Source organism: Gouania willdenowi, chromosome 13 (assembly GCF_900634775.1).
Source record: "Gouania willdenowi chromosome 13, fGouWil2.1, whole genome shotgun sequence".
Lineage (NCBI taxonomy): Eukaryota > Metazoa > Chordata > Actinopteri > Blenniiformes > Gobiesocidae > Gouania > Gouania willdenowi.
The window spans coordinates 27356414-27384104 of NC_041056.1; the positions used below are offsets into that span (position 1 = coordinate 27356414).

The 27691-nt window shown below is 36.3% G+C and overlaps 1 protein-coding gene across 2 annotated transcripts; it reads left to right on the forward strand.

The window, feature by feature from the left end:
• The first annotated feature begins 1986 nt into the window (after positions 1-1986).
• On the forward strand, positions 1987-27691 carry LOC114474664 (von Willebrand factor A domain-containing protein 5A-like). 2 transcript variants are annotated; one of them, XM_028465096.1, is made up of 20 exons: positions 1987-2075; positions 4012-4132; positions 9418-9620; positions 9690-9912; positions 10824-10990; positions 11081-11195; positions 11272-11447; positions 11523-11611; positions 11820-11964; positions 15070-15149; positions 16756-16870; positions 16970-17128; positions 17204-17307; positions 19707-19927; positions 20899-20958; positions 22551-22601; positions 23083-23154; positions 25316-25500; positions 25967-26090; positions 27415-27691. In XM_028465096.1, the coding sequence occupies exons 2-20, from the start codon at positions 4090-4092 to the stop codon at positions 27492-27494; spliced, it is 2412 nt and encodes an 803-aa protein (XP_028320897.1). In that variant the 5' UTR covers positions 1987-2075; positions 4012-4089; the 3' UTR covers positions 27495-27691. The 2 variants fall into 2 exon arrangements, with proteins under 2 accessions (XP_028320897.1, XP_028320898.1); XM_028465097.1 differs by having other exon boundaries at positions 23104-23154.

The window sequence follows — 27691 nt, forward strand, 5'->3', positions numbered from 1 at the left end:
GCCAATGATGGTTGTATCATCTGTATATTTAATGATCACATTGCTTTCATGAGATGCTGCAAGGTTGTGAGTATACAGGGTGAACAACAGAAGGCTTAAAATACATCCCTGTGGGGAACCAGTGCCAGTTTACAGCTCATCAGAAATACAACCATTGATTTTGACCCTTTGTGGTCAGCAAGTTAAAAAATGAAAAATCCATTTACACATGGCATCGTCAAGTCCAAGGTATTTGAGTTTATGAATAAGCTTTTTTGGGACCATTGAGTTAAAAGCTGAACTGTAGTCTAAGAACTGCATTCTAGCGTATGATTTCTTATTATCAAGATGTTTGTAGACAGAGTTCAAAGCAAAGGAAATGGCACCCTCAACACTTCTGTTTTTCCTGTATGCAAATTGAAGCAGGTCCACAGACACAGGGATTTGTTCTCTGATATAATCCAGCACCAATCGCTCAAAGGTTTTCACCAAGACTGATGTGAGGGCCACTGGCCGATAGTCATTCAGACATATCACAGGTGTCTTCATGGGCACTGGAATTCTAGTTGATCTTTTGAATCTAAATGGAACAGTGCACTTCCTGAGTGACATGTTGAAAAGATCTGTCAGAACAGGGTCAAGTTGCTCAGAGTACAATTTATGAACAGTAGTGAAAAGGGTGCTGAGGAACAGTAATGCTTGTGGAAGTTGCTCTCAGTTAAAAAAGGACACGCTGGTTGTGGATAGGAAAAGCTTTGTACTCTTCATGGTTGAGGTCATAAACTCTTCGGCTCAAGCTGCCAAGAAAACTGACAAGATTAAGATCATCGTGAAATCGTCTGAAAAATTCCTGGGAATCTTGGATATGGGTTGGGAAGAAGTTGGACATTTGTTACAACAAGGAGCTATGAATGGCCAGTCTCAGTCAGAGGCTTGGGAACATTTCAATATTTGAGGGAAACAGAATCCAGTAGGTGGGGGTAATGCACTTTTAGTTTGCCAACTGTTATAAAACCCAAAAAAGAAGAAGAAGAAGAATGATAGCGATGTCAGAGGTGCTCGCTGGTTGATGAAAAAGTCAGAGTTGACGTTACCTGAGGATGAACATGAACGACACCACAGAGAAGTCATCTCGGCAGAGGACAACGTGACCGTCAGGACTTCTCTTTGCTCAGCCGACAGCGGGACAGACAACAGCAACAATGAGTTCCAGGTCATCATTGGGTCCGGGTATTTCTGAGTGATTACCGAGGATATACAAATGACATGACATGAACAAATAAAAATAAAACATAAATATAAATATATTGCCCAGCATAAGCCTTTTCACACTCTGGAAGTGCGCATGTACGACCAGCAGGGGTCTTAATTCAAGAGGGATAAAAATGTAAACAGCGCTGTTTGTGCTATGCGCTGAGATTTTCAGTGGACTTTTATACAATAAAGGTAGGCCTAATCTATCTGACATTCAATATATTGCAAGTGCAACATAGTGCGCATATTTCCTGACTTCAGAGTAGTTTGATAAAGGTTTAATGTTTCCCCTTTCAGTAGTTACTCATATATCTGATGGTTTGGGGGCAGGTGGCATCTGGACAAAATTATGCATGTTTCTAATATCTGATCTGTCTTCAGTAAATTTCTTCGTGGTGGATGCAACATTACTATGTTAGAGACCCTAATGTGCCAAACAGGACTGGACCACTGACATACCACCATTCAACACAGTATTTGGGTATGACATTATGAAAGGTAGATTATTATTATTATTATTATTATTATTATTATTATTATTATTATTATTATATTTATTTTTTTTTTTTTTTTTTTTAATTTCCGCAGATTTTAGTAAGAAAAAAGTCTAAGTACAAAAACGTCAGCCTTCTTGAATTTCTGAGCAACTCTGACAAACAGATGATGGATGTTGATAAAATATGCTAAAATGGCTTAGCTCCGCTCCCTCGGTGCGCTCCAATGTGAATATCGAGCCTCCCCGGTTAAGGCGTACCAGAAGAAGGAAGAACGCATCAGAACAGCTGTGGAGCAGCTGTGGAGCAGCCTGCGTCTCTTCTATTATTTTAGGTTACTTCTCCTTGGTAAGATCCTCTCAATTCATTTTTGATAACTACGATTAAGATTAATAAACGCTGTTTGGTCTGAAATGTTTAAATGAGGCCTAATTCACGTTAGCTTTTACTTCTTTTTGTCGATTGTCATGATTTACAGAGGCGAAAATAGTACCGATATTTTCTATTACTTTAAATCTACTACTTAATTAACATTGTACACAACACAACACACAAGTACAAGTAAGTCATAAATAAATGACTCAATTACAAGTAAAAAGTAGCTCAATTTAATAGTAATTGCCACGGTTCCCTTGCATAGAGTAAACATCTCATGTGTAAACTTAAAGGCACAAAGGCATCTGTATAAAATAAAAGGTTTGTCCAAATGTACATTTATAAATAAATAAATAAAATAGATAAAATAACACCAATTAGTTCAATTAAATTAAATACATAAATAAGTATATCCTACTTTATGAACTCTAAAACATGCCAAATATTCCATGTGTAACAACATAATAGGTAGAAACATCAACCTGAACTATAGAAAGTGGCTTTGATCAGAAATGACACGACTAAGAATATATGGATTATACAATGTCTGATGATCATTTTAACTTGTGTACTTGGTATCCATTACTTTCACCTCTGATTATTTATAAATGTGTAAAACGTACTTAACTCATTAAAACACCTACTGTTATCCTGTGCTTGGAACAGAATAATTGAATGAATATAATAATAATAATAATAATAATAATAATAATAATAATAATGTGCCCTTGTTTATTACTTATCAATAAAATACATGACTTTGATAACACAGGCTGCATGTATTTAGTTATGAACTTCTGGAACGGAACTGTTTATCCTCCTCCATTAAATAATCAGTTTCCCAGTACTAGTTTAAAACATGAGTCATACATTCATGTGAATAATATTCTTTTTACTGTAAACCCTGCGTGTTGTTGAGTGTGTGTGTGTGTGTGTGTGTGTGTTTGGGGGAGGGGTTTGAGCAGAAACTTTCTCTATGTTTCTTTGTTCTCTCTCTGTCTATATTCAAAGCCAACAATTTCTCCTTTTTTCTACTCTCTCTTTTTATTCTCCTTCTGTCTCTTTTTCTATTCATGATTAGAAACCATAAATAAAATTTATTTATGGTTTGGACTTGAATTTGTTCCCTTGCAACTCGGGCTGCACGATTTTGACAAAAAAAAGTAAAAAAAATACGAAAATGCGATTTTTCTGACAGATTGCGATTCGATTTACGAACAAAAATGCATGTCAAAAATAAAATAAGATACAATTAAAAGGTAGATATAAGTTGTACTGTGAGGAAACAAAATATATACTAATAATAAAAAAAAAACTAATTAAAATACAATGTACGTCAAAAATAAAAATGTAATCTAAAATAACGAGTAAAATACAATTAAAAGGTATGTACTGTATAAATTGTACTGACATGGATTATTCTGCTACTTTTTTAATTATTCATATATGTATGAGAGCAGCATTAATATCCGTAATCGTTTATCGTGACGGTTAATCGTTCAGCCTTACTTGCAACTCGAGTGTTGCATTTTATTGTGGTTCTTAATGGTTTGGCAACCTTTAACTACACTGTTTTATATAATGTGTCCACTTTTTTTGTGGATTAATTACATATTTTCTGTTACCTTTGATTCTGTTAAACCATTTTCATATTATATTTGCCTAATTATTACAAATTATTATGTTTAAATCTTTTAAATTATCTCCCAAAGTTTTTTGTAATATGTTTAACTATGGCTGAAACACCAAGTGTTACTTTAGTTTCTGTTAAATAATGTTTCAAAATTTAGGTGTAAAAATATTTTTTTGTCCTGCCAAACACTTCATGATGATAAAATGTTTTTGCTTACAATGTTTTGTGATTAAAATCACATTGATTAGTTGACCATGCTTGTTGTATTCCATGCAGGGAACAGAATTTGTCTGCCTGTGTCATCTGTGCTCATTGCAACAGAAACTAACTGATCGTCTCTGGTGTCCAAACGCGATGATGAATTGCTGTGGTTTGATAACTCCTCAGAAGAATCCAGGTGTGTGCTGTTAGAAAACAAACACACCCTCTCCTCCTGCTTTACACGTCATTTAAACATCTTCATATGCAGAGACTTTATTATATGTACGTTTCAATAATACTCTGGAGTTACATTAAAAGGTACTTGTGGTGAAAATGTGTATAACAAAAAATGTGTTTAATGTATTACCAATAGGGATGTAACGATTCACTCAACTCTCGATACGATTCGATTCATGATACTGGTTTCACGATACGATTCTCTCACGATTTATTTTACAAAATGGGACTGTATATAAATGACTGAAAAATATTTTTATTTATTTATTTATTTATTTATTCAGTTTATTTCCGACATGGTTACATTCACTTTTTATTTTTTTTTTTATTTTTATTTTTTTTTTACATTTTTTTTACATGCCGAAAAAGGAGACGAGAGAAGCAGTTTGCTTATCTGGGTCCCGTCCCCTGTTTTACCATCGCAAATTTACATGGGTTTACATGTCTCTCTGGTCAAACATTCTTGAGTTGTTGAACAGTCCTTTCTTGTGTATTCTCATCTGTAGTCAGTGTTGTCTTGTTTTTATTCCTCTTCCTCTCTATCGTTGTTCATGTTGGCCTTGTTCCCTGCCAGACGTTGTTAGCATTCCTCCAGTTCAAGAATAGTTCCTCTTTCGAAGGTGTTTGGAAGTTTTTTTTTTTTTTTTTTCCCTTTTCATCCATAATGTCACCACTCGGGAATGTCTCTTTTGGACACACAAGTTTGCAGCTTGTTTTGTCTCTACATGAAGGTTAACCAGCTGTTAGTTCTATTGGCAGTGTTGCATTTTCCACTGTTAGATTTAACTTGTATAAACAGTATTATATCTTAGTTCATAAGCAAGGTAGTAATTTCATTGTATTATATCTTAGTTCATAAGCAAGTAATGTTGTTGTTTAGGTGGATCCTTCGTATTTTCCCAGGTCTTCCATCGTTTTGACGAGGATTGGTTTTCCGTCTTCTTCTCCCAGTGGTGTGATGTAAATCCTGCAGTTCCTTGTCCAAGTCTTCACAATTTTTCCTCCTTTTTTTATTTGGCGTGCCTTCCATGCAATGCTTGCATTTTGTTTCGTCAGGTTTTCATTGATGTACACCTTCGTTCCCTTAAGTTTATTTCCTTGCTTCAGTAGTTGTCCTTTAAATTTCATATTCGTGAAGGTTATTTTTACAGCTCTGTTATCATTTTTCTTTGGCAGGAGATGGCAGTAGTTGATGTTGTCAGGGTTCAGGACAATGTCCTTCGACTCCAGGTAGTCAATTACCTGTTGTTCAATCGATTTTGTTTCTTCGTCACTCACGTAACTCCTGGGTTTTATCTTTAGGCCTGTGATGATGACATCTTTCTCTCTTTCCTTTTGTTCCAGCTGTTCAACCCTGGCGTTCAACAATTTTATCTCTTCAGCATTTCTTTCATTCTTTTCTTTCAGTACCTTTGCTTCGCTTTGTAGTCTTTCCAGTGAGTTTTCCAGCATCTTTTCCAACGACTTATCGCATATCATCTCCTTGACCTCTTCCAAACCCGAATTGGGTTCTGAAGGGCCTCCCTGCGGTTTTTTCACCATTTTCCTTCAGTCTTGGGCCCAGTTCTTCAGGCTGTTCAGCTGTAGCCAGCTGTAGCCAAGGTCGTGTTATCGGAGCGAATGAAAAACACGTCTGCTCTCTCCAAAGACCAGAGACTTTGTATTCCTTTATTTTTTTTGGGAAAATACTATACTATTTTTCATTGTCAAAAGAATCCCTTGATAAACTATTCAAAACAATGCAATTTAACTAAAAATAAATCTTGAATGAAATAAATAAAGGAATAATACAAATGAAGAAGAAGCCTATTAATTTAAATTCTGGTTCTATAGTAAACAATACAAAACTGCATAATAGTTCTTTTTCTTTTTAAAAGTGCAACTGAAAATGTGTTTTGTGCCTTAACAATTGGACTTAAAAAAAACCAAAAAAAAAAACAGTCATTTTACTGTATTTAGGTCAGATATTTGTTTAAACCAGCAGAGGGTGCTGGTAACCCAGTGGTCGGTTGGCATGCAGATATTTTGCAGTGAAGAAGAGATGCTATGCTAGCAGACAGAGCTAATAGAAAAAGAGATATTACAGATATTATTTTTGTGCTAAAGGGGTAAGGAATCATTTATGAATATGTTTAAGAGTAGAAGATGGCCAGAAAGAAAGTATTAGCAGATTTTGCTCGCCTCCAACACTTGTGGGTAAAAAAAGGTTAAAAAAAGTACTGCGATTCAATTTTCACAGCATTGATGTAAATCGTTATACCTATGAATTGATTTTTAACTGCCTTACGATTAATCGTTACATTCCTAATTACCAATTAACAAAATATGTGCATCTTTTTCATTAAATGAAAAAAAAAATTAAAGGACTTTTAGGATGATTTTATACCTTCGGGCATAAACTATCAAGAGTCGCAATTTTGGACAGGACATGACGCACTTCCGTTGATTGGCCCAGCCTGTCGCTTTAAATAAATAGTGCATTATGGGAGGTAGAGGCGTTACGGGTCTGTTTGCATTGTGGGAAGTGTAGTTTTTCTGTTGGCTCTCAGCGCTAAGCAGGTGTGTGTATCCACTCCTTCAGTGATAAGTGCAGCATTCAGGTTGTTTGTTAACTTTCAGTGCCAGCCATTATCAGATTTTCAAGCATTTTGACTGATTTTAAAGATCCACAGAATATTTTGTTATATGACTATCTGAAATCTGGCACCAGATTCGGAAAGATTGAAGCCTCTACTTTCATAAAAAAAATGCATTTGTTTCTAGTTTGTTTTGTTCTTTTGTAATCAGCTGTTTAATAGAGCAAGTTTTACACAAATCTTCAGTTTCAGAGCAAAAAGCTGAGAAAAAAGCCTTTTCGTAAAAAAACCCTGTCAGTTACTTAAAGCTATTTTTTTTGCTTTAGTAACAGCTCTAATATCTGAACATTGTTTCCTTATATAACACAAAAAAAAAAAAAAACACTGAGACCAGGCTTTTGATGGCAAAACTTTTATTATTCATCTATCTGAGTCAGAGTTGAATTGATTTCTTACTATATTTTGGCCTTCCTCCATCTTTCTCTCCCGTCAGTCTACACACACGCAACTTCCTCTTCCTCCTCGACATGCAGAGTGTCACTGTGTTCCCTGTTTTTTTATTGTTTTATCTCACCATCCATACAATATTCATGAGTTCCACACATGCTCTGGTCGAGTGTGCGCTGTTGTGCGCTGCTGGTAATGTCAACTCTGTAGCGCCATTTTCTGTCTCATAAACGCCTTTCCTCCTCTTCCTCTGAGCTCTGCTGAGCATGGATGATCTCTCATTCAAAGGTGCGCTGCTACCTCCTACATGTCACCTATTAATTTGCTATTTGGCTCACAGGCTGGGGGTACACGAACAGGTAGGTTCTCCTGAGAGACTTCATTATTTTTCTCTTGTTGCTATAGCAACTATTAGCTTTACACACCGCTATTGTTCAGAAACTGTAGACCAACGGAGCACTGTTACCTAGCAACAGCTAACAAATCAACGAAAGTGCGTCATATCCTGTCCAAAAATGGCGACTCTCCATAGTTTATGCCCGAAGGTATAAAATCATTCTAAAAAGTCCATTTAATTTTATATAAAAATGTGCACATATTTTATTTATTGGTAAAACATGAAATACTTTTTTGCTAAATACATTTTCACTACAGGTACCCTTTATAGCTGCAGTATGTAGAATCGTAAGTCTCGTATAGAAACAACCAGGCACCCCTCCCTGTTTTGAAACCTATTGTCCCTTATCCTCGTGAACGCGCACAACCCTGGAGCTCTTATCCACTTTTTTTCTAAATGGAGACTAGTGAAAAATGTATTGACTTTATTTTGTGTTATTGAAGAGTTTTCTGAAGTTTTAGAGACATGAAAGCACATATCACTCTCTGCTGTGAGGACAATAAGAGGCTCACAGCCGCTCCTTTGCCTCCTGATCCCAGCACTCTCTCGCTGACTCAGTACATGGGCAGTCTGATCCACATACTGCGTCAGAAGGAACTCCGCGGACTCCATTTCGCCGAACACATTTTCGCCTTTAGACTGTTGCTTCTCCACGTGGGTCTACCTGTTTCCGCTTGCTTTGTCGTGTAACCGCTGTCTAACGCTGCGATGGAGACTTCTGCTGGAACGTCCACCATTACATTTTTACTATCAATGGTACGTAGGGATTTAACGATTAATCGTAAGGCAGTTAAAAATCGATTCATAGGTATCACGGTTCATATCGATACTCTGAAAATTGAATCGCAGTACTTTTTTTAAACAGCAGAGGGCTCTCTCTATTTATCCTTCTCTTGTCCAGAAGCGGAGGCGGCGGGCGGAATCTCCTACTACTCTCTTTCTGGCCGCCTTCTACTCTTAAACATGTTCATAAATGATTCCTGACCCCTTTAGCGCCGAAAGAATATCTGTAATATTACGTGAATATCTGTAAAAGTCACGTTTTTTTATTAGCTCTGTCTGCTAGCATAGCATCTCTTCTTCACTGCTAGAATATCTGCATTCCAACTGACCGTTGGGTTACCAGCACCCTCTGCTGGTCCAAACAAATATCTGATGTAAAGCGCAATGACTGTTTTTTTAAAAAAAGTCCAATTGTTAAAACATTTTTAGTTGCACTTTTAAAAAGAAAAATAACTATTATGCAGTTTTGCATTGTTTATTATAGAACCAGAAATTAAATTGATAGGCTTCTAATTCATTTGTATTATTCCTTAATTATTTATTTATTTCATTCAAAAAATTTTTTTGTTAAATTGCATTGTTTTGAATAGTTTATCAAGGGATTCTTTTGACAATGAAAAAAAGGAAAATAGTACAGTATTTTCTATTTTCTAAAAAAATAAAGTTTTATTTATAAATTTTATATTATATCATTTGTCTACAGTCCCATTTTGTAAAATAAATTGTGAGAGAATCGTATCGTGAATCCAGTATCGTGAATCGAATTGTATCGGGAGTTGAGTGAATCGTTACATCCCTAATGGTACGTGAACGCGCATTGACTGCAATCGAGCAACCAATAGTGACACCCAAAATATGGAGCACTGATTGGCTGAAATCTTAAATCCAATCTCAAAGATGATTATGGATTTTTGACTAAATGACGCCAAAAAAATGTGCATACTGCAGCTTTAAGGTACTTGTATTTATCAGGCATTGTGATATTTTGGTAAGGTCATACAAAGAAAAGGGGTTGATTTGTTGGTGTTTGTTTATCATCAGTTCCTCTGAAGAGCATTGAGGTGGAGCTGGAGGTGAAGGACCACGTGGCCACTGTGGTTTCCACTCTGAACTATGAGAACAAGGAGGACAAACCCATCGAGGCAGTCTTTGTCTTCCCTCTGCCTGGAGAAGCAGCTGTTTGTCATTTCAGTGCTACGATTGGACAAACTCAGATTGTTGCTGAGGTGAAAGAGAAACAGGAGGTGAGCTGATCACTACAGACACTACAGACACAATCATCAACAAACACAGTAAAGGAGGTTCTTCTGCAGGCTCGTCAAGACTACGATGACGCTCTGAGCTCGGGTCAGCAGGCCTTCCTATTGGAGGAGAGCGAGCAGAGTCCAGACATTTTCTCTCTGAGTGTGGGCAGCCTGCCTCCAGGAGAGAGCGCCTCCATCAGGCTGGAGTATGTCACTGAGCTGGCTGTGCAGGCTGACGAGGGGCTGAGGTTCTGCCTTCCTGCTGTGCTCAACCCTCGATACACACCACGGGGTGAGAACACTACCCAACACGTTCACAAAGCAATGCTTAGTTCAGAAAGTGCAATACAAGAATATATGGTTTTGCAGGAAGAAATAACATATTTCACATGCCTTGAGATAATTTTAGATTTTTTTGTACAATTTCTGGTTTAAAGGGGCAGTAGTATGAAACATTCACTTTATTGTGGTTTTGCTACAGTGATATACATTCCTTTAGCCTCATTCAGAGGGTCATAGTTGAAAAAGTTTTGTTTCCTCCCTTTCCTGTTATTCCACATTTTATAAAAAGTCTGTATGACTCATTAAGGGGGAAACGCATCCTCCTGACAATCCTTGCTCCTCCTACCCTATAAGAATGTGAGCTCCTCCCTCTCAAACTACCTCAAAGGTAAAACAAACATAGCAAACATAACTATCATCTTAAATGGATTATTTATGTGGTGAGGAGGAGAAGGAAGTGACTGTTAATGATCTATTGCTGCTGCCGCACACACACACCCTGAAGTCAGACTCACAATGGCCATGTGTATTACTGTAATGTGCAGTTTTTTTGCTGAAAATAATAACAACAAGGTGTGGATAGAAAAAGACTATGGTAATCATTTGTGGTGTGGACTCAACCTCTACAGACACGCCTAACCATGCATGAAGGTCCCAAAACAGCCTGTTTTAGAAGCGTTCTGAAACTGACATTTCAGAGGGATAAAACTCTGGAAAACAGGCGAGTTTAGGGAAATAAACCTCAAATACTATGTTGTTGGTGTTCTTAGAGCAAATGGAGATGGGTGAAAAATAGCATAATACTGGACCTTTAAGATCTGGACCTTTAAACACATTGAATAAAAGACCATAGTGTTGAAAAAAGACCATAGTGTTGTGCTGATATTCCTATAAAATCAGATTTCTTCTCTTTGTTCACAGACAGTGAAGCTCCAAGTGTGACGGTGACGTCTGTTACTTCCAGTCTGATCCCCTACAGTCTGTCTTTCTCTGCACGACTGTCCTCTCCTCGTCCAGTCTCTAAAGTGGAGTCCACCTGTTCCCTGGAACCACTGCAGTACCTCAACCCAGAGCAGACCCAGGCTACGGTACGTGTACAACTGAAGCGCCGAGTGTGCCTCTCTGCAAATTAATAATAGCTTTCAAAAACTACTTGTGTGGTGTTTTAAAAACTTTAGGTAAAGTTGGCTGCAGGACACAAGTTCGACAGAGATGTGGAACTTCTGATTTACTACAAAGATGCTCATCAGCCCACTGCTGTGGTGGAAGCAGGACAGGCCACGGCTGAGCCTGGTGAGTGGAATTTATTTTAAAAGGAAGAAAGTATTTCATTTAGAATAATACCTAATAATATTTTTCTTCGTGTCAGGCACGCTGATGGGTGATCCAGTGGTCATGGTGAGCCTGTATCCAGAGTTCCCACAGTCCGTGATGTCTTCCATTGATTCTTGTGGAGAGTTTGTGTTCCTAATGGATCGATCTGGAAGTATGGCTTGCCCTATTAGTTCGCAACGACATGAAGAAACCCGCATTAGCAGTGCCAGGGTATTTATCCTGCGTTAGCTTTTTACTTTGACTGTTTCATTTCACTACTAACTGGTGTTTTTATATTACTTTAAGGATACTCTGCTGCTTCTGTTGAAGAGCTTACCAATGGGCTGCTATTTCAACATTTACAGCTTTGGAGACAGTTACGAACACATTTTCCCGTGAGTTGTTTGTTTGGTTACTCTGCAGCACTTCTCTATTTAAATATTCAGTGTCAGTTTGTTTATGTAAATGTCTTGTTCAAGGCATTGTTCTAAAGTTAGCCTGAAAAAACATACAATTGTAAATACAGATGCAGTCTTGAAGCAAATATAGTAATTTGTAGAATTTATTTTTACATTATATATACCTGTGTGTTTTCAATTGTAGCAAGAGTGTGGAGTACAATGAGAAGACCATGGAGGAGGCGCAGAACAAAATTAAAAAGATGGACGCTGATCTTGGAGGAACTGAGATCTTACCATCCCTTAAACACATTTACAAGCAGAGATGCATTCCAAATCAGCCCAGACAGGTAAAACGCCCCCACGTGTTTCCTCAGGTTTATATTTACAGAACCAACTGAAATTTCCCTTGATACTTTTAACCATTACACGTACATTTAGTCATTCAAAGAATATTTGTGCCATCAACTTAATTAGTAGAAGAGAAGAACATCTCTTAATTCACTTCTAACGCACCAAGGTAATGGGGGTTCCATTTCCCGTGATTGTGGATTACTTCCTGACCGTAAATGGCATTTTTGTTGTTATTTATTTTCTTATGTTTATTTATTTATTTTTTTTAACAAGATCAAGCTGAACTTGCAACATGACAATGAATATAACCTCACATGCTTGTTTTGTAACGCATTTAAACGCACCATAAACGGGTGAGCAACGAGACGGAAATGTCAATTCTCATGCAAAATATTCACCCCTTGAAATGGAAATAGCAATATGACACACAATATCAACTGTATTATATACTTACACTTTCTCAAATATAAATCTATTTAAGATTAAATGCACTATAAAAACTTCTCACTAATCCTGGCTGTTCTGTATTTGTAACACAGTAAAACAAACATCATGGAAAACTAGCTGAAAAACTTTCATCGTGTGTTCTTACTACTGTAGATGTTTTTTTGGTTCTTTTTTCCAGACATTAAGTGTAGGGGTAGATGTTGTCCTTTTTTCTTGACAGTTTCGGCGATGTCTCTCGTCTTCCTCAGAAGCGAAAGGTAAAGAACAACATCTACTCCTACACTTAATGTCTGGAAAGAAGAACCAAAAAAGTCTATCATGAAAAACTAATTCTAGTAGGAAAAAAATGTCATTGGAACCAGTGTTGTTTTTGCCAACAAAGTCAATGAATTTTTTTCATTGTCACAATTTTATTTTCATGACTGTAACAAGACAGTGACTAGCTAAACATGGCTTTTTTATGACTAAAACACTACAACACTTGGGTAAGTTTTTGTTGACATGACGAGACTGGACGAAAATGTTAATGTTTGGTTTGTCAGATGTTCAAAATGCATGACATTTCTTCCTATTGTGAGTGAAATCGTCTGTCAAAAGCTAAAAAAACATCAGTAATGCCTGTTTGGTCACACCTAGAGGTGTAAAGAGTACTGATATATACTACTCAAGTAGAAGTACTGTTACTTGATTGAAATGGTATTCAAGTACAAGTACAAGTAAGTCATACATAAAATACCCAAGGTAGTAAAAAGTAGCTCAATTAAATAGAACTCAGAGTAAAAATTACTAGTTACTTTCACCCTCCAAGTTTATTGTTGATAATAAATCTTGCCACGGTTCCCATGAATATCGTGAACATCTCATGTGGAAACTTAAAAAGGAAGAGATGAAATCATGCACTGTTGGAAATTATTTTATTTTCCACAAAGGCATCTCTATAAAATTAAATAAAAATTGTGATTGCAACTTGTCTCCTGTTGCATTCACACTCACTCGGCTCTACCGCTCTCTCTCTCTCTGTCTCTCGCTTGTCCACTCGCCCGTACCTGCACACAAAACTGGACCAAAACTATCACATTTTGAAATGACTAAAATGTGACAAAAACTAATAACTATTATATAACATACAATACATACATTACATGGCCATTAAAGTTGATTCTGATTCTAATTCTGTACTATGCATGCACTACAAAACTCATTGAGTTAATAAGTATGGTTAAGATCATTAGGATGATGAACGATCCCATTGAAGTATACTTCTAAGTTTCCTAAGATGCATTTTGAACCGACAACGACAAAAACCTGAAGCACATTGAGGATAAATATGTTGATTCTTCACCTTTGAAAGTTCTGAAAGTGACCAAGTAGAAAATCAGCATGTGGTCATTTGATCCATAAAATTCACGGAAACGTTCCTGCCGACACTTTGGAGACCCGCCATTGTGCTACTGACAAAAACGTCTGGTTAACTTCAAAACAAGAGCCCTATTTACGAAAGCATTTCAAACTAATGGAAGACAAGAAGAGATGCTTTTGTTTTGAAAAGGGGATGTTTGACTTATAGCTTGAAGCCAGTCCCAGCATGATTTTATGTTCTGCTCGCAACGTATTATGGGGCGGTTGAGTATTACCAGAGTGACTTGGGTTGCCAGAATCATTTTTATATCAAAATGGGATCACAATCCAAAATATGTTAGGAACCACTAGACTAAACCTTCACCGACATGTTTTGAGAAAATATCACGCATTTAGCAAACGGACAGATGTCAAACCTTCTATGATTTTAGTACAATTTTATTTATTGGAGGACATTTTAGAGTGTGTGTTCTGCACTAATATAGTGGAGAAACAGGAATTTAATAGTTAATCAGTTAATCTTATTCAGCAAGTTTGGCACAATTTCAGGAAGTATAAAAGCCAGCAACGGCATCTGATCAGGGTAAACCGATAAAACGGAAACAAAATGGAAAAGGCTAAACTGAGCGAAATGGGTGAACTCTCAAAAGGAAATTTTTAAGCGGACCAGGATGGATTTATAATGCGATGTCAGCAGGTTATGCTTTATTGGTCTCTGAGGAGACATTTCATACCTTCTTTCTTATTTCTTTATTTTTCATTTAATCTAACAACGTCCGTCCCACCTGCCACCCAATCTCTTGTTGGTCTTTTTTTCCAATAAGAAATAACTAAAGGGCAAACCCTTGGTTTCAAACCTCCGACATGGTTTTATGGTACAGGCTACACAACAATGAGTATGTTAACACCCAGCAGTATAGAAAAGCCATCAGAACATAATTCAAACATTCCCTGACTGTGTGTCACTGTCCCCCACCTTAAGCAAATTGACAGCATTCATGGTTTCATCACTCCTGTTGCTATAGTTAAAACTTGTTTCCACAGCTGATGACATGTTGACCCTAAGATAGATTGTTTTTTTTTCCCATCAGCCTTGAGTCTTTACACAGTACACACGTAGGATCATGGCTTCTCATGACTGATGGAAAAGGCTTTGATTGATCCTCATGTTTTTTTTTCCACTGAACACGTTCGGCCTATACTTGGCACACCTTTTGGTAACGTGGGGGTCATTGTGCCCCTTGCCACACCTCTCTGAGTAACATGCCATGTTTAATGGTGTTTGTCTTCTTAAGCTGTTCATCTTCACTGACGGGGAAGTGAGTAACACCAAAGAAGTGTTGAGCCTGGTCAAGAAGAACGCAGGCTCCCACAGGTGAAGTCACACATTTACAAACAGTTTCCCAATGTGTGTTATATCCTTATGGGGTGCCAAGTGTAAAGATGAGCATTTAGCAACAAACACACGTTAAAAAAAAAATAAAAAATGTAACAATAGAATGCCAATAGGGATGTAACGATTAATCGCAAGGCAGTTAAAAATCGATTCATAGGTATCACGATTCACATCGATACTGTGAAAATTGAATCGCAGTACTTTTTTTAACCAGCAGATTTTTATCCAGAAGTGTTGGCGGCGGGCGGAATCTGCTACTACATTCTTTCTGGCCGCCTTCTACTTTTAAACATGTTCATAAATGATTCCTTACCCCTTTAGCACCAAAAAAATCTGTAATATTACGTGAATATCGGTAAAAGTCAAGTTTTTCTATTAGCGCTGTCTGCTAGCATAGCACCTCTTCTTCACTGCAAGATATCTGCATGCCAATCGACCACTGGGTTACCAGCGCCCTCTGCTGGTCCAAACAAATATCTGACCTAAATACAGTAAAATTATTGTTTTTTTTTTTTTTTTCAAGTCCAATTGTTAAGGCACAAAACACATTTTCAGTTGCTCTTTTAAAAAGAAAAAGAACTATTATGCAGTTTTGCATTGTTTACTATAGAACCAGAATTTAAATGAATAGGCTTCTTCTTCATTTGTATTATTCCTTGATTTATTTCATTCAAGATTTATTTTTAGTTAAATTGCATTGTTTTGAATAGTTTATCAAGGGATTCTTTTGACAATGAAAAATAAAAGGAAAACAGTATTGTTTTTTTATTGTTTTTTTCCCCCAAAAAATAAAGGAATATTTTTCAGTCATCATTTTTCTACAGTCCCATTTTGTAAAATAAATAGTGAGAGAATCGTATCGTGAACCCAGTATCGTGAATCGAATCGTATCGGGAGTTGAGTGAATTGTTACATCCCTAAATGCCAATATAGAATCTAAATGTTAAATCTCAATTTTGGTTCTAAATGTTCAATATTATATCTAAATCAAAATGTTAATTGTAAATTTTGAATCTAACTCTAATTGGTAAATCTAAATCTTAAATAATAAATCTAAATCTAAATGTCATGGGTGAAACTGAATATTTAGCTAATATGCAAATTCACCATATATTTAGCATTTAACATTTAGATTTAGATAACATATAGATTTAGATTTAACATTCAATTTTAACATTTACTGTGATGGACTGGTTCCCTGTTCAGGGTGTACCCCTGCTTAGCGCCCAGTGCCAGATAGGCACCGGCAGACTCCCGCAACCCTGAAAAAAACAGGAACAAGTGGGTTTGAAAATGGATGGATTTTACATTTAGATTTAACGTTTTACATTTTACATTGAGATTTAAAATTGAGATCTAAAATTTAGTATTAATATTTAACATTTAGATTTAACATTGACGTATGTTTATAAAAAAAACATATCACACATTTCACAAATATTGCTGTAAATCTGGTCAAAAGTAACATGTTTTTGCTAAATGTTGCAAAATGTTGCTGTAATTTTGGCATGCGCAACTTTACAATCGACGCCCCATACTGTATATCCTGGTGTAGTGTTTGCTAAAGGCTGCTGGGCTCTTCTAGGTGTTTCTCCTTTGGGATCGGGGAGGGGGCCAGCTCTGCTCTCATCAATGGTTTCGCAAAAATGGGAGGAGGCTACGCTCAGTTTATAACGGGGGTCGACAGGATGCAACCAAAAGTAAGAGTTGAGATATGTTCAAAGTAATTTGATGATAGCAAAAAATGCAAAATAAATAATTGATGTGTGTGTGTTTTTTTTTTGTGTATTTTTGATCAGGTGATGCAGTCACTGGGATTTTCTCTGCAGCCGGCTGTGAAGGACATTTCAGTCACATGGGATTTACCAAAAGGAATCTCTGTCAAAGAACTCTCTCCACCAATTGTCACAATCTTCCAGGGTCAAAGGTCGCTGCTGTATGGCCAGCTCAGCGGGCAGGTAGGAGCAGCACCTTCATGGTTAAATCTGTAAATGTGTTGGTCTTTATGTAAAAACCCTGTAATGCTTTGTTAGAGCTCAAAGAAAACTGAGGGTTGTGTCACAGTGAAGTACAGCTTGGTGGGTCATCGCACCAAGAACAAGCTGAGCTTCAGTCTCAAACCTGCTGAAGATGCTCGGTTAGTCTCCTCTATGTGTCACAAGAATCACACCCTGAAATATGATCTTTTTCTTTTTACAGTTTTTACTTCCTAAAGTGTGTCTTCATTTGTCAAGAAGATATTGGATAAGAAACTAGTGTTTCTTTTTTTTTTTCTTTGTTATTTTTTAATTTTTTATTCATAACATTTTTTTTTTTAAAGAGCGTTATACATGACAACAGTATTGAGCATATTGTCCGTATCAACAAAATAGAACGATAAAAATAAAAACTTAAAAAATATCTATGACAGTCAGGGTATCACACCTAACAATCAGTAGGGTTGGGAACCTCTGGGTACCTCACGATACGATACGCGATACAATGCTCACGATAACAATTATGTCATGATATGACGATACTGCGATTATCGATGTATTGGTCAGAAATCAATCTACGATAATCTATGACATAACAAGAAAAAAAAGCTTAAGTGAAAAATTACAATTTTTATTTTATATCTTTGAAAGACAATAAATTGAAAAAGTGTCCTATGAACAGTGACACTATTTTAGTGCAACATTTCTGTAAATAAGTGTCAACATACCAATGTAAACAATTAAGTATCTCCAATAGTGCTTTATGTAAACAAAAAATAGGGTCTTTCTCACCAGTGACACCATTATAGTGCAATATTCCAGTAAACAATATATTGGTTCCTTCAACAACAGTAACAAAATTTATGTGAAGACGTACCTGCATATTTTAGTGAAAAAACAGAAAAGGTTTTGGAAAAAAAATTAATTAAAAAAAAAATAAAAAATCGATACTTGGCGGGAGCATATTGATAATCGATCGTGTGGAAAAACATCGCGATATATCGCCGTATCGAGATGTTGTCACACTCCTAACAATCAGTGTTGTCTATTTCAGCAGGCGAATACACACGCCACTTTTGCCACAGTTTTTCTTTTTGAATTTATTTGAGTCTTAAAGAAAAAGTAATTTGCTCTAAGGTATGCAGCTGCTTAACAATGTTAACAAAGAGGGCAATGGTTGGGCTATTCATTTTATTTGTGATGGCTTTTTTACTTGTTGCCAATAAAATCTTTAAAAGATTAGCGTCATTTGTGCTCATACCATCCGGAATGATTCCAAAATAAAGAGTTGTAAATCCCCCACAAATATCAAAGCCTAGAACCCCTGATATGTTTCTTGATACTTTACCCCAGAAGATTTGAATGGCAGGGCATGACCAGAAAATGAAACTGCTGTTTGGTCTTGGGTCTTTTCTGAAGTGCGTCAAAAACAAACTCCATCTCAATTCTTCAATAAAAAAAACAGAAGAATTTGAGACTCTTGCAAGGGGGAAAAAAAAAAAAAAAATTAAATCTATAGAATGTCTCGAGATTTGCACCAACCACAATGTGTGTAACATATACAATAATGCGAAAAACGATTAGCGACATAATTGATAATGTTGTAATTTCATGATAAAGTAAGGCTGCTTTATGCTTAATTGTTGCTGCAGAACCATAACATGAACTGTTGCAATCCACAATGCAGCTTGAAATGTTCAACACCCTCCTGTAACTTAAAGAATGAGAGCGTGAAGTTGCTCAAATTAAGCCGTGTTATTATTTATAATGTTCTACATGATATATGATACAACACTGGATATCTGTGTTTTTATATGGGAGACACACTTTAACATCGAGGGAGAGACTATCTGTCAGTTGTAAATCATTAAGTTAAACAACAGGTATCATAGAATATAAAGAATACATAAGGATTAAAAAGCATTTAAAAGTCCAAAAATGTAGATTATGGCATTAAAAGTCTCTAACAACGTTACTCCATCTTCGCCGAACGCTGAATGCATGCACACTCCTGGCGGCCAGTGGACGCCAATTTTGTCGGCGAGGGGGGAGTAGATTGTAACAGCACCGATCAATCCACTGCTTTGTATCCAGTCAAGCGCGCACTGATCGCAGGGTTTGTTCATTCTCTGTTCCAGTCGGCTTGTATTCTTAGTGCATCACTGCAAATGACAGACTTATGAGTCTGTGGAGCACCCACAGTGTTTGCCATGTTATAAATAAAGCTCTGAGCTGCTACGGGAAGCAGGAGGGTCAAATGTCATCACTTTTTTTACTTGATTGTATTGTGTGAAGGGTTTTTTCATTTTCTAGTCAATGTGTTTTTTGGCACTTAAAATATGTGTATATTATTCAATTCAATTCAACTTTATTTATATAGCAGGAATTACAACAAAAGTAATCTCGAAGCGCTAATTATTGAAATTATATTAAGAATTGGGAAAACTGTAATCAAAACTTTTTACCACTAGAGGGGGCAAATGTTTGTGACCAATAAAGTCACTTCACTTAACCTTGTTTGTTGTTTTTTTACCTGATGCTTATGTGTTTATCCTAACAGATTAACAGTCCACAGATTGGCTGCACGGACTCTGATTCGGTCCCTTGAGATTGAGGACCAAGAGAACAATGAAAGAAACCATGAACAAGTGAAGAAGAAGGTGGTGGATGTCAGTGTCCAATCAGGAGTGAGCAGTGCTTTCACTTCCTTCATTGCTGTCAACAAGGACCAAAACAAGCCCATTGAAGGACCGATGTTGCACCGAAATATTCCGACACCCTGTATGTACTTGTTTTCTCTTTTTCAGCAGAAAGAGTCTATGAAATCATGTTTCACAGGTTTTCTTTTCAAGATTAGGACAGCAGGAAATCCAAACATTATTCCAAGTTGATAAAGCCTGGCTATTTATTTTCATTTTAAATTGGGGCAGATTTCTTATTACTTGAGCTGTAGGACGAAATCCTTTATTCAACCATAAAACATTTTATGCTTTTACCTTTGATTCAAATGTAATGATAAAAATGCCAAAAAAAAAAAAAAAAAAAAAAAGTAATTTACCGAAAAATTGATTAATATATTTATGTTTTGATAAAACTTGTGAAAGCTGTCAGTCCTCTAAAGCATTGTACATTTTTGTTCCAACTAACACTGGTAGACATGATTTGAATTGAAATTATGAGAAAAGTGGAGAAAATATGAACTCAATTTAAGGTATTTATTCAGGGACACCTGTCCTTTCTTTTTAAAATTGTGCTTGAAATCTGAAATGACAACCCAAAACCTTTTGGTATATTTCTCAATTATTACATTTTGTTTCATTATTTTTTTTTTGTCTAAAAAAGACCAATGACTTTTGTCAGGTTATCCTTGTTTTCACCTTGTGTGTAAATTAAGAGGTTTTAGCTGACATTCTACTGTAATTTGGTTTCTATACAAATGATTTTGAAAAAAGAAAAGTATTTTATTTTTAGTTTACCTTTATTTGACTAGATAAATCTTTGAGAACCAGATCTCATTTGCAATGACAACCTGGAAGCAATAAGGGTTAAGTGTTAGGTGAGCTACGTATAGAAAGGGTAATCAAGGGCGTCATATTTTATTTTAGAGGTACTCACAGCAAACTAACTAGACCTTGTTTCACTTTGAGAGTTTATATTAACTGTACCACTGAAAAGCAATTTGATCACCACATATTATAGTTTTAACTTCTTTCCATATTATATAAAACATATACGTGATTTTCTATTTTCAGGTTTGATGAGTTGCGGTGGCTTTATGCCAATGATGGCAATGTGTAAGAGTGCTCCAATGAGTGAGTATATATACTTGATTTTCTGCATGAATTCAGTGTCAACTAAACAAGATGCAATTTGTTTTTTTCTTCAATTTAAAAAAATATGTTTTTAAGCTCACCTTCTTCTCACATCATCACATAAAGTGATATGCTATTTGTTGATAATACATTAAACACATTTTTTGCTATACACATTTTCATTACAGTTACGTATCTTTAATGACGGTGCAAAAAGGGGAAAACAGTCACCACTATGACGTAACAATTACAAGCATTCAATTTTGAAAATGAGGGTGAAACCTCTGCACTACAAGTATAACTTATATTTGGAAGGAAAAAAAAAGCGTCTCACCCACCACAGATTATATCGACAAAATCCATCCTCCTTTGTTTGAGCCGCAGAGATTTCATTGTCTTTCAGTTCCAACATTAAATCCTTTCCTTCACTCATTCCAAGCCTACGTGCACTATTGTCTCCATGTGAAGTCCCTCCGTGCACCTGGTGCACTCGAGATACGCACAGTGGAAACATTAACAGCCTCAAACCGGCTCCTTTTTGGTCAAAAAGCTCAAATCAACAAACCTCTGTAACTCCAAACACAGAGTTGATCACTTGCAAATCAGAGGAATTCCAGGCAGTGGGTCTCCAGTGGTCTTGCTCCATAGGCTAGGGTCTGGAGGGTGGCATATCCAATCAAATCTCAAAATTGGTTAAGGCCACATTCACAGTTCCATTCACTTTAAGCTACGGGGGTCACACTGTTGAAGGCCTGAGAACAGATTTCAATGCATTATGGCTGAAATATTTATTTTTATTTAACCTAAATGTAACCAGGCAAGAACAAATTGAGAATACATTTCTTATTTACAACAAAATCGAATTCTATAAAAACTCTAAGGCCACCCTTAAGACACCCAACCTGAGAGCAGCACAGACAAGAAGGAAGCTAGCAAATGAAGATAATACACTACTGGAAATATTTATATATATACCGGATTTTCCAGCATATAGGACAGTATTTTTTTCATTTAAAGTTGAGGGTGTGGCCAGCTTTTAATGGCATAAAGTCATATCATCACCTTAGGTTTCTTCAGGAGCGATTGTAGGTGCGGACTCTGAGGCTGACAGAGAAGCTTACAAAAGGAAAACTAATACACACAGAGAGAGAGAGAGAGAGAGCACTGTAACAATCTGGATACAGTAAAAATCAGCCAGTTTGTAATAGATCAGTCTAGATCCAGAAAAAACTGACCATAAAAAGCTGTGGATGAACTCATATACAGTACGTGGGGCAGTGAGGAGGTGAGTTCATCTGGAGATGAAAACCCATCAGTTGAAACTGATCAGAATACCGCCTGTTCTGATTGGCCGAGTCATTTAAAGGGCACCCTGACCAGCCAATATGGTGCGTCCTATGTGACGGTGTGGCCTTTACGTAGATTTTTCTTTAGAAAATTGCAAAATTCTTGGAATGCAGCCAATACAGCAGTGCGTTCAATAGCCTGGAAAATACAGTATATATTCATGTACCATATATGTATATATATATATATATATATATATAATATGTTGAGAATATTTTGTCAAATCCTTTCTTCCAAAAATACAGATGTGGTATGCTGTGATGAAGCATTGGACGAACACCAATATTTCTCTTCAGGTTTGTTTGTTTTTTTTAACTTTTACTCTTCTTTTATATACCAAAGGTAAACAATTAGAGCAAAATGTTAAATACAGTCCAAAATCCAATGACAACTATGGTTAATTTCAATTCAGTTTATTAACCATTTGCAGTATAAAAACCACATTGGGCAAATATCAAGCTATGAGCAAACACAAACTTAGAAAAAAAATAATTGACTGAATAAAGTCTTGAAGTTGATCATGTGAAAGTTAAAAGCAGAAACATTACAACCACATGAATTATCTGTATCTGTAGTTGTACTCGGAGTGGGCGGGGCCTAAATTGGTAAATGGACTTGATTTATACAGTGCTTTATCACCACACTGAAGCAGTCCCAAAGCGCTTTACATATCAGCTCATTCACCCAATCACCTGGAAAATACAGTATATATATTCATGTACCGTGTATATATATATATATATATATACAGTAATATGTTGAAAATATTTTGTCAAGGCCTTTCTTCCAAAAATACAGAAATGGAATGCTATGATGAAGGAATGGAAGAAGACCAAGAACTTCCTCCAGGTTTGTTTGTTTTTTTTTTTTTTTCTTTACTTTTACCCTTCTTTTATATACCAAAGGTAAACAATTAGAGCAAATGTTAAATACAGTCCAAAATCCAATGACAACTATGGTTGATTTCAATTCAGTTTATTAACCATTTGCAGTATAAAAACCACATTGGGCAAATATCAAGAAAATGATCAAACACAAACTTAGAAAAAAAATAATTGAATAAAGTCTTGAAGTTGATCATATGAAAGTTAAAAGCAGAAACATTACATCTGTTAAACATATGAATTATCTGTATCTGTACTCGAAGTGGGCGGGACCTAACCCAGAAGTGGTTGGAATTTAACCCGTAAATGGATGGGATTTAACCCGGAAGTTGGTCAGGTTGTCTTGAAATTGGTGGGGCTTTAAACTATATGTTATTTTAGGGATGGAGAGAGAGAGAGAGTGTATTTGTGTATAGCGTAATTAATTTGTAATATTTATACCACTACTACCTTTATTTTTTTATGAAATAAAGCAAGAAAGTGTCAAACACTCAGTGAAGTGAAAAAAAAAAAAAATTCCGACTGGCAGAGATGCAACGCGAGTCTTATTCTGCCAAGAACCACGTTAACCAGAACTCTCCTGTTTAGTAAGTGCAAACCTGAAGTTGAAGAAACCCTTAACATTAACAGTAAAAACCTGCAAACCCGATTGACTGACACAGAATGCAGACATAGTCCGCTATCCAATGAGGATTTTCATTCAATCCGAGCACAGATAATTACTCGTATAATACTCAGACTCGGCAAAAGTGCTTTATCCGTACCTGATACTCGTTTCAACCGAGTATCCGGCTCAACTCTAATAGATATTCTATGAATGGATGTCATGAGCTTCTCAGAGACCTTTTTGGAAGGGAGACAGACGCCCACTTTTCCGGTAATTTCTAAATTTATCAGAACATAGTCGTGTGATATATTGTTTCAAAGGCAATTCAACGTAGATTACGATTTTACGTCGCATAATTTCATTTGTTTTACTCAGTGGAACCGAGTCATTTCACTGAATTCTCAGGAACGTGGGACATGCTATTCGGCGCTGAGACGTTCCACGGGCCCAGCCTTAGTTCATCAGAATTTGTTCAAACATCCAGCCTTCTTTTATACACCAAATGTGTACAATTAGAGCAAAATGTAAATAGAGCTCAAAATATTATGACTATTATGATTATGGTGGCATGCAAGAAAATCAATAAACTGAAATGATTATTTTCAAGACATTTCCCCGTGAGATCATGCTGTGCACCGGGCCCTAAAATTTAAAGGTCCAGTATTATGCTATTTTTCACCCATCTCCAATTGTTCTAAGAACCCCAACATAGTATTTTAGGGTTATTTTCCCAAATTCTCCTGTTTTCTGGAGTTTTAGCCCACTGAAATGTCACTTCCAGAGTGCTCCTAAAAACATGCTGTTTTTTGGGCCTTCATACATATGCATGCATATGTGTAAACATATGTCACAGCAGCAGGAGAGTAAATCATTAACAGTATTCCTTCTCCTCTTTACCTTGTCTGACCATAAGAATAACCCAAAACCTTTTGGTATATTTCTCAATTATTACATTTTGTTTATTTATCTTTTTGTCAGGTTATCCTTGTTTTCATGTAAAAATTCCGCTGATGTGTGTAAATTTAGAGGCTTTTAGTTGACATTCCATGTAATTATACAAATGATTTTGAAAGAAGAAAAGCATTTTATTTTTATTTTACCTTTATTCAACCAGATAAGTCATTGAGAACGAGATCTCATATGCCTGGAAGCAGTTAGAGTTAAGGGACTTGCTCCCACAGTGATGGCCTACAGACAATGCAGGATTCAGACCGGCAACCTTCCGGTTACCAGCTTGATTTCACAAAATCCCCCCAAGGATCAGGGACTCCATTGTAAAGTGTGTTAAATGTGCTATAGACAGACAGATTTCTGACAATTGTAAAGGGTAATCAATCATCAGTATAAACTAAAGATGCAATTTTTTTTCCTTCAATTTTTAAAAATATAATTTTAAGCTCACCTTCTTCTTGCAGCATCTCATAAAGTATTTGCTTCAGCCATGATTGAAATACTGATGGATTCTATTAATTCAAGTTTGCAAGATGAAAAATAAGTGATTTTTGTTGTCTACCCTCAGTGGGGCTGAAATGCGACGCAATCTTTGCTAAAGGCATTGATTCTCCAGTCCAAGAAAAGCCTAAAGACCCTTTTCTGGAGCTGGTGTCTCTCCAAAAGGCATCCGGATGCTGGCTGCTGGACTTGGCTCTGGCTGCTGCTCTGGGGAAGACCAGCGAGGAGGTGGAGAAGGCAAAGCCTGCAAAGGTGGGATGCAGTCCTTGAAAAATGTATACTTTTTTTTTTATTTTATTAACTAAACATAAACATCAAATGTCTGGTTCTTCATGCAAAACAAAACCTTTTCCTCAAAATTGCTCAAACATCCATTGAAAACAATGGAAAACACAGCAATCTGAGTTTAAGGCTGAAGTAATGATATAGTACATACTGATGACTACAATTGGAAAATGGTCATGTGGTCGTCACTTACAGACGTATAAACTCATCTAATCAACAGATTGTGCAGTAGTAATGTTGTTTCCTAATTGGGAAAAGATAAATCTGAGTCCTAACTTGGAAAACTTTAGTAAAACTCTGTAATGATACAAAGGATTTCTGTTTGTTACCTTGGTTCTTAAAATGATACATCATATGTAAAACTGACTCAATGGACAGTTTAAAGTGTTAGCTTTATCACCTGTTCACCATCGGTGCCTGTGTGCTTCATCAGGTGAACAACGAAGTGTGGGCGACTGTTTTGGCTCTGATTTGGCTTCATGGATTGAAGAAGGATGGAGAGGAAGAATGGAGTCTTCTGGCCAGGAAGGCCGTGTCCTGGCTTCATGCTCAGAAAGGTAGTAGTCACTATAAAAGTATTCAGCGTTCAGTCAGTCAGCAAGTAGAGGTGGAAAGAGTAGTTTTATTCTACTCAAGTAAAAGTACCACTACTTTGTTGAAAATTTACTTAAGGAGTAACTAAACCTCCTGGTTTTGGCTGACCTGCCACTAGAGAGAAATTCAAAAAATGCCTTGATTATGGGCGGGGCTCCAGGAGCCGTTAAGACACGCCCATTCTATACTACAAAATCCCCATAGAACAATCTGTGCTATGCTAACTAGCTACTTGTTGGTCAATATACCTCTCTATTCACTCTTCTTTCAATTCAACCTACTCACCACAGATTGTAGAGCCCACAGGTGCTAGTTTTTACAGGAGGGGCGGAGCTTACAGTGACACGATGACATGGTGGTCCAATAACATCCCAGAATCTTGTTCTCAGCCAATAGCAAATTTCAATTGTAATAGCTGGGTTTCAACTCACAGCAGGCAATCACTCTAACATTTTACAACAAAATATGCCAAATTTAAATACTTTGACCAATATGTTGACAGTTGGTCAAAATACATGTGTTTTCACATGTTTTCGGATTTGGTTCCTCTTTAATTACAAGTTTTTAAAATGTACTCAAGTAAAAGTAAAAAGTAGCTTGAGTAGTAAAAGTAATATATATATATATATATATATATATATATATATATATATATATTATCAACTGGTTTTATTTAACTGGCTTTTTCCAATGAGACTCAAAGCGTGTTACAGAAACCACTATTCATTCACATCAGTCATACAGTTGGTGGTACGCTACATTGTAGCCACAGCTGCCCTGGGGTATATCATTCATGCACAATTCATACCCCAGTCATATTACTATAGAATACTACCACAAGTTGTTTTCCTATTTGCATTCAATCAGGCAGTAATGTTAATGAACCAGGCATTTTTCAGCTAATTATCAGTCGTTTATGATTATCACCCAAGAGAATATTAGCATAATCAATTAGTCATGAACTACTAGTGACTAGCAATGTTGATTATTTATGTGCAGATTCAATGCCATAATTGAGAAAGGCTCTTATAATCTTAACTGTGAAAGCCAAATAACCAATCAATCATTCTTTATTATTTTTCTCATGCTGATATTTTTACTCAGTAACAGATGCAAATTAAAATATAGTGAAGTGAAATACTTCCAAAAAAAATGTACTCGAGTAAAAGTACTCATTTTCAAAAACACAAAAAAAAAATTCTCAATTACAATAACACAAATAAATGTAATTGGTTACGTTCCACCTCTGTCCGCATGTTAATGTTGTATTTCTCCCTTTTATTTCAGACCCGTGTGTTGCAGAGGCTGTGATAGCAGGGAATGCTCTGTTGGCTTGCAGTGTGGAGAAAGAAGCTTTGGGGTTTTAAAAGGCTCCCAGTAACTTACTTTATTCTTAAGAATTGCTGGGAAAAGCAGTTTTAGCGCTCGCATTTCACATTTACATGCACCTATTGTGCCTTTTAATGATTATTTTACACTTATCCTGCCTAACATTCAGAAATGATTTCTGCCTTTGCACTAACACAATCTGAGCATAATAAAAAAAATGAATGATATTGCAAAA

Bases quoted from the DNA above. Each gene is read 5' to 3' on its own strand.
- LOC114474664 (XM_028465096.1), top strand. From the start codon at position 4,090: ATGATGAATTGCTGTGGTTTGATAACTCCTCAGAAGAATCCAG. The intron at 16,871-16,969 runs GTAAGAGTTGAG...ATTTTTGATCAG, and splicing joins TCGACAGGATGCAACCAAAA to GTGATGCAGTCACTGGGATT. The intron at 17,129-17,203 runs GTAGGAGCAGCA...ATGCTTTGTTAG, and splicing joins ATGGCCAGCTCAGCGGGCAG to AGCTCAAAGAAAACTGAGGG.